General features: G+C 28.0%; 1 protein-coding gene across 2 annotated transcripts in view; it reads left to right on the top strand.

Moving 5' to 3' along the window:
• Positions 1-233: 233 nt before the first annotated feature.
• LOC113549424 (SLIT-ROBO Rho GTPase-activating protein 1-like) overlaps positions 234-18,912 on the top strand; it is a 43,844-nt gene continuing 25,165 nt past the window's right edge. The window contains exon 1 of one of the 2 annotated variants that reach the window (XM_026950706.1): positions 234-993. In XM_026950706.1, the coding sequence (XP_026806507.1) occupies positions 885-993 (109 nt within the window). In that variant the 5' untranslated portion in view covers positions 234-884. Of the gene's footprint in view, positions 994-12,441; positions 12,704-18,912 lie in introns of those variants that run through there. The other variant, XM_026950707.1, reaches the window with a different exon arrangement.

Genomic DNA, 18,912 nt, shown 5'->3' on the forward strand with positions numbered 1-18,912 from the left:
CGCGACGGGTTAAATAATAATAATAATAATAATGATACAAAGTACAAACGATTTTTAACCGTACAGCCAGGCAGGTAAACCGCCGTCGCAGCCGCCGACGACAGATGGCGCTGCCCGGTTTGCCGCGGTCCAGTCTCCCCGACGACGACGACGACGACAACGGCGACCCCGCTCCCCGACCGGTCCGCGGCGCCGACACGACCGCGGTAACCACGCATCGACACGACCGACGACGGCGCAGAGCCCGCACGGCGTCCGTCCAGGTCAACTGGTTTTATCGCGTCGTCCGTTGCGCGTTTTTCTTTCTTTAAAATAATAATAATAATAAAAAAACGTTTTTCCGTTGTTACCTACCGTCGTTATAACACTTCGCACGACTACCGAACGCAGTGCGGTGCCGCGTGTAAGACAGCGTGCAGGTGTTCGTCGATCGGCTGTTGGTTTATTTTTTTTTTTCATTTTCGGGCGCCGTGCAATACGCACGACGGATCATCGCCGCCCGTATAATATTTTAATATTATTGTACTGCAGGAGCCCGGTGGTCGTCGGGCTCGGTAAACGGACGTGGTACGAGTGTTTTCTCGCTATACCGTGGCCGTTCGTTTTCGTTGCGATTTATTTTTCGGCACACCTGTTGCCCCTCACCCCCGCGTCAGTGGTGCGATAATCTTATTTTTCCGTCGGTTTTTCGCGCTATGCGTATCGCGACGATTGTTGCGGACACCGCGACGACGTCGATCGAGGCGGCCGCTGCTGTGGCGACGGCTAGTCGGTAAACGAGAGCTGTTGTTCCGTGCCGACGACGTTTATAGTTTTGACATCGCGGAACCTACCTACGGGGTTACCCACCGCTCGTTTCGTAACGGTCACCGTACGCCGTCGATATGCTGTGCGCCGAGGAACTGATCGGCGGCATCGACGAGGCGGACGCGTCGGCGTTCAAGTCGCCCATCCGCAGACTCGGCTCCACCAGGAAGATACTGTACTTCAACAGTAAGTACCTATTGAATACCGCGCGAATCGCATGTCAGAATGTATAATGCCAACGTAATGTCATCGTAAACCTAGTCGTGGCCCGCGTATCGTTATTATCATATTGTACATTACATTACGCGTCTGTTTGGGCTAAGGCCATAGACGAGGCTCGCGAAAACAATCGCAATATGTGCATTAACTCGAAAATACCTCTTCGTTTTCCGTGGTAACGGCTGACGTACTGTTTATGCGTCACGATTAAGATATCTTGGTAGTAGACCAGCTGGCGCCCTAGGCCCCGAAAAATCGTATTGCGGTTTGTGAAAAACTAGAGAAAGTTTTCGTACTGTTACCGTTGACGTAAACGTATTTTTTTCTTTCACCAAACATATCAGTCTTATCACAACAATTGAATTTAGTTATATATTTTTTTATTTTGTTGTTACATTACAGTAGTCATGTATACTGTGTCTATACTGTGAGTACGTATGCCCTCGGGTATTTATCACTTGTTTCGTAGACCGAAACGGTTAGTCGAAAACGATATCCTTATGTCGTCCATTTACCGCCGTATCATCGTCGTAGTCACTGCAATGGCTGTTACGTTAACACGCATTATAGGTATTGGCTGTTATAGTAGGCAGTTGCTACATATCCGATTTCCCGTTACTTTTTTTCCAATGTATACGGATTTATGGTGTACAATTTAAGCGGTTTTCATTTGAAAGTATCGGAAAACATGATCGGTCTAGTGGTAACGGTCGACTGATTTCCGCGATGATGAATTACTTAAATATTAGGTTTGAAGTGGAGAAAGTAGTTATTCTAATCAAAAACCATGATAAAGTGTAGTAGAAGACAAAAATTAAGAAATTATCTACTTGAGAGTTCACACGTTTTTATTTTGTGTGAAAATAAAAATTAGAGTAGATTTAAACTCTGTGAAATATCTGACATTAATTGTACCCCAATAATAGTTGAAAATTGAAAATATTCAATAAATATATCTTTAAACTTTACATAATGTGAGTCGTAAATGTATAATAGAAAAAAGTGTCTGTTACGTGTGTGTTTATAAATATAAAAATGAATAGAACCATGGTACCACGCTGGTATTGTTTAAAATTAAAATGCGTATCTAGGACGCGCGTAAAATACATCGAAATATATCATTATAGGAATTCGTATTTGTATGTGCGAGTATCAACAAGTGTAAAAAGTGAGTTTTGATGATGTTGGAAGTGAAAGTAAGTTCTTATTAAATATTGGGGACTAACATAATTACATTATATCTTATGAGTTACGGTAGTACGGAAAAAAATACCCGCGTTGATAATAATATTATAACATTTTGATTGAATTGAGATGATTAATTAGTAAATGTATTTATTGGTTGTATGGTATTAAAATATCTATAGCATTTTTATTCATTGATGTAAGCACATAATATTGCCTAAAGCGTACCATATTATTGTATAATATACATTATCAATTTTACAACTAGATAATCGGGTTAGTTTTTCTGAATTACCGTCGTCGATAGTGACTTGACAGGGTATAGTTAAAATCTTGTACGATCGCTTGGTATGTTTAATTTGAAAATAACAAATTTACGTCTACTTGTGTTGAAAAATTCATGATAACTGATTACCTATACCTTTTCAGTACCTGTATCTTAATATAAAAGCCGAAGGAAAATTTTAGTCTATTTATTAAATTTTACTTTAAAAATATTTGGAGTTAAAAAATAAAGTGATGGTAATCCTTTTTTTGCCAGGGAACCTTTATAGAACTCCAATTTCTAATAGGTACTATTTTTTCTTTAATTACCAAACGACATTTTATACCAAAGTTTATCCAAGAGCTATTTATTATACTACGGTGAATAGGATGATTACAATTAATTTGAGTAATACATATCTGGATTGGTTTACGGTTTTGTGTTTTTTTATTATGAAAAACTGAATATCAATCATGCATTAAATATGATAATATCTGTAGTTATAAAAATACGAATTATGCGTTTTATTACTATGATGATGATTGAATGATTGATTAGTTGTATGGTAGTTACTAGACAATTACTTACATACATTATAATTTTACTAGGTAGTTGTTTATTAATGGTTAAAGCATGTTTATGATAACATACATAACCTGATAATTTGTAATATTATAATTACCATAAAATAAGAATATAGAGGTATTACAAAGAAAATACAATAACAGTATAGTATGTTAATGATTTGTGCCTATGTCATACTTATATCACAGATTATATATATTATGCAATAAGTGAATAGGTAAATTATTAATATAAATAGTTCTGATATAAATATAGTATGTATAATATAAAGGTTCTAGTAAAGGTTGGTTAAGCACAAAAATGTGCTTCTTTATACATAAGAAATATGTCGTGTATCGTACATTTACTAATTTGCCGCCAATTATTTTAAAAATGGATACTTAGAAATATCAAATTATCTTGGTCATATGAATGCGATGTATCCATCAGTTTTTTTTTTTAAATTTATTTGTAAAGAATGTGTATAAAATTGTTTCATTTAGGTATATACTATATTAGGAATATGTAATGTAGATCTAATGAATGCAAATTATTTGTTTTTATATGACAACGTGTCCATGTCCAATCATAAAATTAACACGAGACTAACTTCAGTCCCAGTTTAGTACTCAAACAGAAATACGTATTATTGTTTTGAAGGAAATATTAATTTTTACGATATGGTTTTATTTTACTTTTCATTGTGAAAGCCAATGCAGCTGCATAGCGTATTCTTTATCGAAATATCTAAACGCGTTTGTATAAGAGGATTTAACGTAGTCGAGCAAGGCTAGGGAGTTTTAGGGCTGCTATTGTTAAGATATTGACAATAGGGTGAACGATTTTTATCTAAACTTCTTGACACTGGTTGTATACAGATGTCTTGTATGTAATGGTAAATTTAGTTTAAAATTAATTTTTGATGTTCAAAAAGGCTTCTCGATTTTATATTGTTGATGTGGTGATGCGCGACTATAGGTATCGTCTTAAACAATAGACAATATAATACTTCCGTTGATGTGGGCGAGTAATATTTTGATTTGAGTGATTTTACTCATAGGTTTTAATCTATAGTACGTACGATTATTTTTAATTTGTCAATAATGATATCAAATGTTGCTTTATAATATTATTTTAAATGTAACTGAATATTATATTAGTTCATATCTATATTTGTTTACGCTATGCTTGGTTTTAAAAGTTTAACTTCAACGCCAGATAACATTCATTTGATCATAGCTTACTGTTTTACAGTGACCTATATTTTATTGGTGAAATATTTTATATTTTATTTCTTGTATACGTTGATTAGTTAAATGTATAACAAGTACATAGAAACTATATAATTTTAAGTTTGAAATAAATTTATATTTAATTTTTTATCACACAAGATATTTTTGAGAAATTATGATTCAAGTACTTTTTAGGGTCAACGGAAGACTCACTAAGAGCAGTGTAATTTTATAGTCGACAGTCTGTACATAAATTATATTTTCATATTCTTTGGTATTTGAAAATGTTTGAGACTATCAATGGTGTCATTCAGTATAATATTATATCCGTTATTGTTGGAGTTATGACAACGTACGATGTGAACAAAAAAATTGAAAAAAAAAATAGTATAACTGGTATTATAATACCAGTCAATGAACATCATCAATACATTTTCATGTATAAATAATAATCAAGATACTTACTATGTGAACCCTACTTTATACAAAATTCGTTGTTGCAGACTTAGTAGGAAGTTCAGCTGCTGTCAACGATAGAAATTAACGTGACTGTAAAAGATGAAAATATCTATAGGTCCTGTATGTTTTTGTCGGTTTTTTTCATCACTCCACGTTGGTGAGCAGATGTTCATATTATATCCTTTCCCTGCGAGACGACCACCACCATTGGGTTACCATATGGCTGTGTGGAGTGTTTGACACAAAACTAATTAATCATTTAAAACAGTCGAATATAATATGTCACATTATTATTTCCTAATATTATTCGAAAGACTTTATAAGTATTTAATATAATTACAAAACTAATATAACCTAAAAGTAATGTATAATTTTTGTATTTTTATGTGCTATAGAGATTTAAACATAGTCTATAATATATATACATAATAAAATTACATTTGATTAAGTATAAATAATTTAATAATGTCAATGGGGTACCTAATATAATGTGATAATACATTTTTATTTTTCATGTTTCCACGTATGCACATTGTACTTAATAAAATTTCTTTTAATTAAGTTAACATAATAAACTTCATCTTAATGAATTTAGTTGAAATCTCGAATTGTGGTTAAATAGCTAGACGTAATAGGTATAACTTATTATAAAATCTTTTCAATCTTAATACCATTTTAAAATAATTTTCTTATATTTGTATTACATGTACTTAGTTAGATTTACTACCTTATATTAAATTACAATATATATAGTTTAAATTTAAAATTCTGAAATTGTTTATTTTTTTTAAACATTTTAATAAATGCTTATCGAATATTAAATCAATAGTTAATGATAAAAATATATTTAAAAGATTCAAGTGAAATAAAATTATAGATATTATGGAATACTTCGCAAAAATGTTGTGCATTGGCTATTCTTAAAATTAATGAAAAGAATCAATATAAAATAATAATGAAAAAATACTAATAATAATCCTTTATAGAATTTTGATATAAAAATTTTTTTTTTGTGTCTAAACATTAACTACAATTTAAAATATTCACATAAAATAATATTTGGTTTGTGTTTAATGCATGAGAATATATAAAATTAATTAAAGTACTACCCATCATCGTTTTATTATTTTTTATACTTAAACATAAATAAAATTCATTAACACTTATTTAAAAGAGTTAAAAAATAATTTATGGAAGCATGGTAAAAATCTTAAACAGGCACCAGTATAACTAAACCTGTTAAGACATACTTTATGGTTTTGACGAATATATTTATTTCTTAGAATCATATTTTCATAATGCTTTATTTTCAGCGTAAATATAATATTAGTATTATTTTGTTAATTATTAGTCATGTACTCATGTACTTATGATTCTAAAATCAACGATATACTTAATATTTAGTAAAAAATTGTTAAGAAATATTTACTATTGCTGAATGTTTAATATATTATTTTAATTAATAAGATCTTAAAAATTGAAAAAGAATTATTTTTAAGTTTATAATATTTTTTTAAATAATTTAATAGAATGGTCCCATCGAGGATTTCATGTAAATAATGTTTTGGCTTTTTGGTTAACTATATTATACCATTCGATTTATGATAATATGATATATTAGATTAATCGGTTTTCTCTGGCGTGCTTCTAATATTTGATCGGGATCTTATTTTTATTATTTGCCAGATTCGCTATAACAATTTATTATTTTAGACCATTTACACATAACATATATTATAATATATGTATAATAAAGGTACTGGATGATTTCAAGTCAGAAGATAGTAGACAGTAATGATTTTTATTTGGATATAACCGGATACTTATACTTATAATTTGACATCTATTAATTATGATAAGGTTATTATTACTTATTATTATGTTACTGTTCCTACTTTGTACATATTTAAAAATATTGTAATAGTAGATATTGACATAATTTTATGAGTTATTTATTGAATAATAATATTTATAGTAAATATACTAAGTTATATTATTATTATTATTATTATTCTACAATAAACAATTAAACCAAATATATTATGATTAAAATAATAGGCTGTATATCTGTAAATCAGCCGTTTGGAATTGAAATTGTTTTCCTCTGATATGTAGGTTATAGTTACTTAATTTTATTTTGTATACAATATTCATTTAGTGCTTAATTATCCTCTACATCATAAATAAATAACAAATTAGTTTTTTTTTTCGTACTTAATTACTTAATTATAATTTATAATGTTTACTATTTTATATAATGTACTAAGTAAAAAAACAATAATACATTTTAGTCAGTAAATTTTTGTTTTACTAGACCTTAGAAGATTAGATATTCAACACAAATTAAACTTGTCTTGACTTTACTGTCAATTGTGATAGGTCTATAGCATAATTTTTGGAGAGTATCAAATTTATAATTTTTATGAACTATTTTCTTAATATGCATAGTGGTTTACTTTTTTATATGAATTGATGTTTTTAATAAGTGCCTAAAATATTTCTCTTTCTTAGTGTTATTTTTTTATTTGAACCATGACATGGACTTATATTTAAAATGAAACTCTTGAGAACTATTATAGTGACATGACGTGACTAGCAGAACAAAAGAAAAATAATACTCAAATGAAAAAACCCAGATGCTGAAGTAGTGCTGTTAGGATCGAAAGGGTACAAGAAAAAAAAATTGACACCATTTTATATTTTTATCGTTATTATTATTAGACCATGACGATTGCCATAATATTATTATATAAATAAGTTGTATTTGTAGAGAAATCGATGTCAGTAAAATGAAAATGAAAACAAAATATTCTTTAATAAGTTTGTAAAACATTTGATGATTTATGAACTAGACTATGCCATTCGTTTGGCAAGAGCCGGGAATTGATTAAAAAAAAAAAGAGAACCATCACCAAGGTAAAGGCGCAGCTCCAGTGTTTCATTAGGTTAATAATGAGGATGTAACGGATTAAATCGAAAACATATTCTGTATAACGAATTGGACCGTATAATGTGCAGCAGACTCATCTATATTGGTCTGCAAATCATAAAAGTAATTTTTTTAGAAAACTACTGGTCTTTAAATATTTATTTGTATAAGAAAAGAAATAGATAAAGTGGGCAAATTCAATATACATTAGTATACAAATTTAATATGCCAAATATAATATACGTATTATGATAGGTAAACTTACGATTTGTTATTCATAAAGAGTTTTCCGACTTGCTATTAATGTAACGAGCCAATATAAATGATGAATAAAGAACATAATCTGGATATTACGTATTAAGTAAATTTGTATACAAATAAACTTAGATTTCTATTATATTATATTATGTATAATATAATATATGTATTATATATATAATGTATAAATATTTGTTTATTTTTTTAATTATTTATTCGTAAAATCAAGAGTTTTTTTCTACGAAGTATATTACATTTAATATTACTTATTAGTATATTATATCGTAGGTGTGCACGGTGGAATATTTTGATTTTTTACGATGAATCAAAATATTATTTTTCTGTAATTCTTATGAAATATTAGTTATTATGTTTTGAATAAAGCCTAACTACTAAACACAATTTAACAAAACAACATTGAGTTATTAACAATATTATTACATGCTTATTATAGTTAGGGAAATACACATATCCGGGTTCTTAATAAATAAATATATTAGCTTTAAATTTATATTGTTAACATATTATGTATGCATATTATTATTTTTCATTTAATTTACATGAAAATAATAAATTATTTTGTCTTAATCATAGTAAAAATAGATTTATGGTAATTCTTGATATTTATTATTTATACTATTTTTTTTAAAACCTATATTGCTACATATGCTTTACAATATTATATAGTCAATACTGTACATTGTAACCACTACACTAACCTAGTTTTAAATAATATGCGTAGGCGTTTGTAAAGTAATTTTGGCACACCCTGTATGATAAATTGAATGTATGCAACTTGTGTGAGTCAAGGTTTATCAGAATTATTTGTCAAGGTCATGTTACAACGGGTAATATTATGTTTTGTCCCCCACGGACGCAGGAAATTGATGATATTCAATATATTATGTTTAATTCGTCTGGATTTCGAAAGATGCCCCTATAATTTTTTCTGATGACGGTTTTTTTCACATATTTAGAAGACGAGTATTAAAAATAATGGTATAATAATATAATTAATTATTTGTATAGTAAATCAATAAATTTATTATATTGAAGTTTTAAAAATACATAAATTAACGGTGGATGCATATTATATGCGCACATATTGTTTATCTGTTTTATTTAATAAACTACTATTTAGAATTTATGTTTCAGCCCTAAACAAATAAGATAATTGTTTGAATCACCAAGTTTTATTATATGATTTCTTTCGATGTATTTAATTTGAATTAATAATGTATATTTTAATTTTTTAGAACAAATTGAAACTGAAATGTTTTATTGGTGTAAAGACTGTAGAAATTAGTCACTACCACTATGAACCATTGTAATAATACTTTAATTTTGAATGTAAAATTAAACAATTTATTCCTCTTTTATGGTTAAGTTTATGTTTTTGGCAATTATTTTAGTCTTTCCATACAAAACCTGAGGTTGAGTAAAATATTAAGCACGTTCATCAATCGTTATGTATAATTAAATTATAAAATTTAGAATTCTTGTTATTTAAAATAGTGTTTTTTTGTATTATGTTTTTTTTATTGTATAGATGTTTATTCTAAAATGTTTTTACACTTAAAATCGTATTTCTATTTTTATATTTAAATATTCAATTTGTCTTGGTCCTTAAATTTGGAGCTTTATTACACATAACTCTATTTTATGCATTTTCAATAGAATTGATTGATATTTTGATTGTATTATTTAAAATACTCGTAAAATACAATTACGATTACAAAAAAAAAAAACAATTATAGAACAAAACTTTAATTTTGATGACAAGGATTTATGTGTTTCTGACCTAAGTTATAAATTATTTAAGAGCAAAACGATATGAAAAAAAACAAAACAATTTTTTTAATTAATTTGAATGATATCTTAAAAAGATTTTGAGTACACTGCACATAATGAAATGTGTTCTTAAATTATACTTATTAGGTACATATTATTATACTATACTTTGTTATTTAATTCTTGTGTGAGTGCCGTTTTGTGGTTTGAGCACTTTAGGGTTTTTTTTATTTAATAATTGACAAGGTACAAGTTGTATTTTGGTATGTTGTACACTACGTCACTTTCTCTTTTTGGTTCATATTGAATTTCTATCATGTTTCGGCTTCATACGTTTCTCTAACCGTAAAAAATCGGCAGGTCTATTGTGCATTTAAAAATACAATAGGTGATTTATTTTTGAATATGTTTTCGTCAAGTTCATACATATTGTATATTTTATATATAGGTAGGTATATGTATATATAATATACACCACACTAAGTATGCTAAATTTACAAGTAAATAAATCAGAAATGTATACGAAGGTTAATTATTTCCCACGATTTATACGATTTAAATGTCATTATAACAACATACAGATTATTTTGACTTTATTGAAAACGATATATTATAGTAACCCGCTATTTTGGGTGGTCAACTGGTCCATTTATTGATGTAATGATGTATAATATAAAACGGTACGCTTTGTTAGTAGACCATGTGTTTTGAAACTCTGTTTTCTGTTAATTTTCACCCTTATATTTTAACTACCAACATCCTGATTTAATTTGGACGTGTTTATATTCTCGTGTATTACGTATACTTCCTATATATAGTGATAAATCATTTATGGAATGTTGGCTAATGTATTAAGTGTCCTTTATTTTCGCTATATTGTATAGGTATGGTCAATATCTATCTATAATTGATATTTGGTATTTTTTCCATACAATGGATTTGAGATTATTATTTTATTGTTGTTTGTCACGTTATTGATTTATATTCGTAGGTACCAAAATCGTAATCAATAAGTATTTACTTAAAAGGTATAATTTAATTATATTAAGTAAGTCCTACTTATATTATTTATTTTGTTTATTATTTTTTAATTTTAAGGTCGTGACAGTAAAAATATCTAAAAAAAATAATTCAAATATTATTTTTTATATTATTTAGGTATATTTATTTGAGTAATGCTATTTTTAATATTGTTTCAAATAAAATTGATAAATCATAATACAATTTTCTTTATGAATATGGTTAATAATTATTATAGTTGATGCTCTAACTCAAATGTTAAAATATATATATATATTTATTTGTACCTAAACTAGTAGGTACTACAGTTAGACAGTTAATGAATTGGCAACATTGTAAATAACAGCACCTAAACAAAATAGCTGGTTATATTACATTAAGTAATCAACCTACCGTGAAGTCTCTTGGTACAATTATTCTGACATATGTTTTATATAAAATATATTTATCTATAAATACGGTATGGTATAATGGTTATTTTTTAAATTATAATAATTTTAAAATATTCATATTAGCATTTTAAATAAATTATGACAATTATTATTTTATATTTATGTCATTTAAAATCATTTTCACTTTTCACTTATAATATTATTTTAAGAGTAAATAAAAATATTTATAATCATAGCATGGCAAGAAAAAAAAATTAATGGGCTATTTTGGTCAAGTAACCATTAAATAGATTTAATAGTTTTATTTTTTTTTTTATTAAGCACAGTCATATTGTATAATACTATATTTACATAAATAATGAATTAATTTTTCACGTGTATAATAAATTTATTGATAAAAATAATTATTATTTAAATAATCTATTGTTATAGACTTATAGTTGCAGGTTCGATGTACTGATTCAAATACATTTTTAATTAATATATTTTGTAGTAGGAGGAGGAGGGTATAAAGTATTGTTAATATTAAAAAAAAAACACGTGATTATAAACAATCTGGTTGGCTTAAATAGCTGTTATGTAAAAAAATATATGTATTAGAATAATTAGTATTTCAAATGTTTTGTATGGTATTTATATGTTGTCAGCGATAATATTATGTGTTCTAGACCTGGCTTTAAACTTATTATTGGTGCCATAAAGAGACATAACACTTAAATCTATTTTGTGCTGGATAGTGCGTTATTAAAGATTTTATTAATGATCGATTCGTGACATGGATTCAATCCACGTTTATATACAAGTCACGTTTGACACCAGGTTTTCTTATGACTTAATTTTTTCAACATCCTGGAACATTCTCGTGTAATATATTATGGCTCATTGTGATTCGAAAATAACGTCTGTACATTTTACATACATATACGTATATAACTAATACGTACAGTATCAGTGTATTACTATTGTGTACGGCCGAGACCGATGAAACGATTTAAACCCTAAATGACCTCGATTTGATTTCCAGCGTACTTATAACTAAGTATATTACGATGATGGAAAAGCGCGTTTTTTCATCCCATTCAAATTTGATTTTCTGATAGTAAATTGGCTAGACCCCGTACGAACGCACCCGCGGGCCGGGTAGGGGGGGGGTTGGCAATGACGTCATAATGTTATTGAAATCCTTGTATAGTGTGGTGTGGCGGTGCGTAAACGGCGCATTTCCCCTGCGGCCAACGGCGACGGTCGGAAAAGCGCATGATCCGAATGGGATAAAGCGGGGAACTTGGTCCGGCGGGCGGCACACAGCTTCCAGTATCTCACTCGCAACAGTTGTCGACCGTACTTTTCGCTCCGTCTCTCCGCGTCGTCCCGTTGTAAACACAACAACATATATTTTTACATATTATTGCGCAGTATTTGACTTCGTATCCGCCGTCGCGCGTCCGCGGTACCATCACACCGAAAACGTACCGATGAGTTGCGCGGCTGGCGAATAAAATGTTCCAGTGTATTGTCCAGCCCAGGAATACGTGGAGCAGGAGCAGCCCCGAACTTCGGGAACTCAGAGTCGTCTATCCAGGTGACAATACTTACGTCTTCTGCATGTATTAGTATTATCCTTACTACGCGTATTTGTCGGTTCTCTTGTTTTTCCGGATCGAGAAACTGATATCATAATATTATTATTTGTATTGTATGGCATCATTGTGGACCGCACAAGCGAATCGCGCGTATAGCGAGCTATATGCGATATCGTTTCCGCAGGTCTTGCCACACTGGCCCGTGACTGTCGTAATCGCCATACGCCTACCACATACGTATATGGATATAGTCGTAATGGTAAAGAATGTTTTGGCAGTACACGGTTGACGGTTCATTTGTCACGTGCGTGTTGGCCTGATGAAATTCGGTTTTGCGTAGTTAGCCCGTGTGTACTGTAAGCGTATTCCGCTGTTATACGCATGGCAGGACGTGCCGGAGAGATCGATGACACCCGTTGCGGCGGCGGCGGCGGTAGAGGGCGGTAACGCTCTCCCACCGGAACGTCCGGAACCGATTGTCTGTGATTTCCGATATTAAATAAAATCTCAAATGAGAGATTCCTCTCTCAAAGTAATCGATCTTAATGTTATTAATATGTTTATTTGATGTAATTATGCGTTGATACTTCAATTATACCGTGTATATCTTCTATACCTAACCTTATAAAATGTAGTATAATACACATAAATGTCTTTCATTGCAGTTTATTATTTCTATACAGGTTAAGTATCATTATTTTTTACAACGAGGATAAATAAGTTATAGTTGTTATACCCTTATTTATATATTCAAATTTTAATTTTAAACTAAATTTAAATCGTAGGTATAGTACTATTATTTAATATTAAATTAGGTATATCAAAAGTAAGGTCAAGATTAAACTAAATTATATTAAATTATTACCTTTACGTATTAATTAAATATTATACTCGTATAATGATAATCCTTGAACAATAAAAACCATTTAAGTATTTATTAAGTTATTTTATTTCTCTAAATAATAAATCATAATAAAAACTACTTTGAGTTTTAATCTAAATTTATTTAAATTCGTTATCATTATAATAACTATTATTTTATCACAAAAATACATAAGTAATCATAATATTTTAATAAACAAAATAATCAAAGCTTACATAAAATAAGATACCAAACTGGGAAGTCTACAATTTATAATTTTGAAAAAAAAATAATATGGCTGAGATAAATATAAATGTATGTATAATAAATCTTATTATTTTTAGTAGAAGGGAAGATAAAAACAATGGTAAAGTAGCACAACTACAAGTGGTTTACAATGTTTTTTTTTTTTAATGTCATGAAACGGGTTGTGAATATCAGCCAACAAAACGATAATTTCACAAACATCTACTCTTCTACTTACATATCTTGACCTTATAATATATTATGCAGCGCCATATTAAATTACTTAAAGATAACTTTAAAATTGGTTGCACAATACATTGTAATTCAGAAGTAATTTTTTTTATTAAATATTTTATGTAGAACAATTCGAATAACATTCAAGTTTTAATATTAACAAACAATTTATACTTCGTTAAGTATACAAGTAAATAACAATAAATGTTTTGGGTTGATAAAACTATTACAACACCAAGTATAATATATCAATAAGTATCTTTTAAATACGCAACATTATTGATTACAGTTTTTTAGATAGAGGTAGGTATACACAATGCATTACATTTGCTATATTATAATAAAATTGAATATGTAAACATTAATAAATTTATATAAAATTAAGTCTGGTTGTTTTGATTAAACTTTACATATTAACAATTTTTAACATTTTTAAATTTGGACAAATATTTTATTGTACATTCAAATATACATTCAAAACTTTTAATTTTTACTACTTATTTAGAATCTTAATAATAATAATAATAAAAAATATACCTATGTTTATTAATATTAATAATATAAGTGACCTACTTGAACGAATATAACAAAAGGGGAGTATAATATTATGTGATACTCGATATTTTATATCATTTATTCAGTTATGAATATTTTACAATTTCATGAAACTGCTGGCAATTATTTTTTGTATTATTTATGTTTTTTATTCATATGATTCATGCATAACTTCTTTGTATTTCTCCACCCTCATTTTTGTTGTATATTCAAAACATTCACAATCAGTGATTTTGTTTACTCTTGTCAAATAGAACGACCATTAAAAACCCTACCCTCATAGTTGTGGACAAAAGATGGTTGAGATATCCTTATATTTTTCCCTTTCTGAAAACTATATTTTTTTTTAATGATATTGTTGAACAAATAAAAACATTAATATTTATGGGTGAAAACGCTGAAAAAAATATTTCAAAAATCGAAACTAGGATTACTATAAGCCACTTAATTTTTATAGATATCATAAACCTTAGTTCGTAAATCATCGTTTTCAAATACAAATGACAACATTACGGGAAATGGGTTTTATTTTTATTTCCAAAATTCTAACTCGTTATGGATATTGCCTATTCGATAACGACTTTCGTCGTGATCCATTGTTTAGAAGACGGTATATGTAGCTAAATTATGATTTATAATATCATCGGAAAAATAAACCTCATTGTTCATATCTATTTGTGTAATTCTACTTCAATAACCTGACTACTCTTGAAAGTTAACAATTAGTATAGCCATTAAAGATGAAACGTGTATGATACAATCATATATTAAAATTATAAGTTTGTTCAGCTTCGTGACTAGTGCACTCGAAATCAACTGTTAATTTGTATCGGTATTATTTTTTGATGTTAGTTCTGTTTTTAAAAACTATTGCAGTATCTACGTATATTACGTATAAGGTAGTAGTATATAGTTTACAGTGCATGATTGCTTATACTAATCAGTGAATGAATTAAAATATATTTTTTTAACTTATATACAGGCTATTGGTAAAGACTGAATTTGAATAATTAGAATGACTGACATTTTAAGTTTGGTGGCAAACAAATTAATAGAATCATAAACCGATAGTTCTACTAAACGAAAAAAAAAATATGATAATTTAAAAATATTATTAAACATTATTATTATATCGTGTAGTATATATGACGTATAATTATACGTATTTAAATACTAATAGTATACATGTGTCGAGAAGATTATAAAATATAACTTTGAAGTAGTAAAAAAATAAACAGTTAGTATACGAGAGCCCTAGAAATTATAACAATAAGGGATCTGTGTTGAGTATGTATATAAAAAGATTTAGAAGTCAGGGAAAATGGTTTTCCTGAGTACATTTTATGAACGAGGGTAAAAAAACCCTCTTACGTACTTAGGTTTTAAATTAATCTGAACTTGCAATTATATGTAGGAAAATAAATTTGTTTTCAAATTTTGTGGTAGAAATACGATTTTGGTTTTGAAATTTTAAATTATGCTATATTTTTTTTAAGAATTATTTCAAATAAATACCTTTTAAAATATACTGTTAATTGTGTTGATATTTTTGCTAATAAGGTAAGTTTTGTTAACATTAAGTTTTCGAATCATCAATAATATTTCGCAACATCTATGTATAGTAATTAAAACTACAATGCCTATAATAGTGAAATCTAATCGATACTCAGAAATTCATTTTCAGTTTTCATATTTTAGTATGAGTATAGTAAGCTATTGAAATAATATTTTTTAATGTATACGGTCTGCACGGTCTATGTAGTACGTACTTATTCTTAAATGTTTATATTATGAACGAGACATTTTATATAGTACAAAGTCTTTTGTTTTTTTGTGAGAACAAATGAAAAATAAACTTCGATAAAAAAGAGCAACTTATACTAGATGTGGTTAAAGTTATTGCATATGGTTTTCGTCTTTCTGAAAATAGGAACTACATTTCCGTCAGCAATCATCCTTAGAAGGGGTCGGTTTACACTTGAAGGGTGGCCAGTGTGAGTCACGCCATATATCGTTTCTCCTTCCCCCGCACTCGTCGAAACACTGGTGTTCACAGACGGTGCTTCGTTGTTTTTATATCAATATATTTTTTCTCCAATAATAAAATTGACTCCGTGTAAAAAATGTTGACGTTTTGGTCACCAAATCAAATAATAATAATTTTTGGTAAAGATAAAATAATGGAATGTAATTCCGTTGAACGAGCCAATTGTTATTTCCTCGTAATTTATAACTATCAACTTTCGGAGCAAAGACATATGTTAGGATCTCATTTTATGTGACTATAGTGGTAAGCAATAACATCTTACAATGTGTATTAATACACGTAGACATCGATGTATGTTTGATATGATTCGTCTGAGTTTGTTCTATTTTCAACGATTAGTCAACTGGTGGTAATCTGCATATTGCTCCGTTTGGATATTGCGTTGTTCTCAAACCCTTCCTTGTCCCTAAATTAGTTACCTAAATATTTCAATTTGTTTAATTATTTTATTTTAATAATTGTTCTTGTTTTTATTTTTGTATTGTGCTTAAGATTAATTTAGTAAAATCGCATTGGAATCGTTTCATAATACTTGAGAACCAAAAAGTTAATTGAAGTTTACATAACTTATTACTACATTACATTACAATACGTTTACAAATACAAATATTGATACCTATATATTTTTAACCTAACATTTTTTATTTTATATACTAGGGGTGGCCAACCAGTCGATCGCGACACCCTTTCGAATTTTCTTAAATTTTTGAATTTTTTTCAGAAAACAATTAAAATATTTTTTTTTTGTAAATTTTTACTTATATAAATATTTGTATATCCCGAGAATATAAAAATTATATTTAGAAAAAAGCAATAAATAACTATTAAAAACGAGATTATACACAGCTGTTATATTGACCTTATTTTTTTTTTTTTGTCGATCGCGACAACCTAGAAAATCTCGGAGGTCGATCACAAGTCGATTAAAGTTGACCACCTCTGATATATACGATATGGTAAGAATGAATCTTATACGATGAGGAATTTGGGAGCTTTCGTATAAAACTTTGACCATAGTACAAAAAGTGATAAATTAAATCTAATCATTATTAGAATGAATGTTTAACTACTTTATTTATTTTGTATGTTTGTAGGTATAGGTAGGTACATACACAAATATGCTACAATTATATAAATATTAGTAATAGTGATTAGCAACATGGCAAAGAGTAATATTAGAAGAAGCGAAAAAACGATTGTTCTGTATTCAAATAACTTTTTAGGCTTTATTTGTTTTTCACTTTGTTTAGAATAATACCTTTATCAGACGTGAGTAGATTTGCATTTCCTTATACTTCCGGGCACGTCCGACTATTCTGCATCTTTGATAGGTTATTTCCATTTCCAAATTGTTTGAATAACCAAGTAGAAAAATTATTTCTTTATATCGAACTGTCTGAATGAAAAAAAAAATAATTTCTAGTGAAAGGAATTATGTTTATATATATTTTCTTAAAAGAATAATATTTAAAGTCTACAATAACAATCCATCTCTTTAATGCATGAGGTGACTCTTAACTTGTTTACATTTATATATTTAACTAAATATATTAAGTTATTGAATGTTTTTGAATATTTTATAATTAAGAGATTTTTTTATTGAAATTTCGGTCGAGGACAAATATAATATTTTTAAATTATTGCATTTTGCAGGTTTTTAATATTGTAACTTTTATAACTGAATGATTTACTAGTTCATATAAATGTGTTGATGTGTTTTTTAATAGAAGGTTTTTGTTTGGAGGAAAATGGGTTAAATAATTTGTAGTAACTGAACGCAACGATTTTGGTTCTTGTTAGTTTTTTTTTTAAATATTTTCGTAGAAAAACATATTTTTACTATAGAAAATTTTATGAAAATAAGAAAAAATAGTTATAAACAGTACAACACGTTTTTAAACAATTATTACATATTTAATTATAATTCCTAACAATTTTTAACATTGATAAGAAAAATTATTTTCTTAAATTTTAGCCATTATTGGTCAATATTAGAAATATCCTCTGCCAGTGTATAAAATATATGTTATTAAAATTTATTTACACATTTAGTTACAACTTGAAACATGCATTCGTCAGTATAATTTACTAATCAAAAGTAAAGTGATGAAAACACTATTAAACTTTACTAATGTTTTTAAAAATTATAAAAAAGTACAATAATAATAGTTTTTATTACATCATAAAAGTAAACATTTATGAATGTATATACTTAAATAAAATTAATATTATATTATTACAACAATACAAACATTATATATAAT

The sequence above is a fragment of the Rhopalosiphum maidis genome, chromosome 4 (assembly GCF_003676215.2).
Source record: "Rhopalosiphum maidis isolate BTI-1 chromosome 4, ASM367621v3, whole genome shotgun sequence".
NCBI classification, from domain to species: domain Eukaryota; kingdom Metazoa; phylum Arthropoda; class Insecta; order Hemiptera; family Aphididae; genus Rhopalosiphum; species Rhopalosiphum maidis.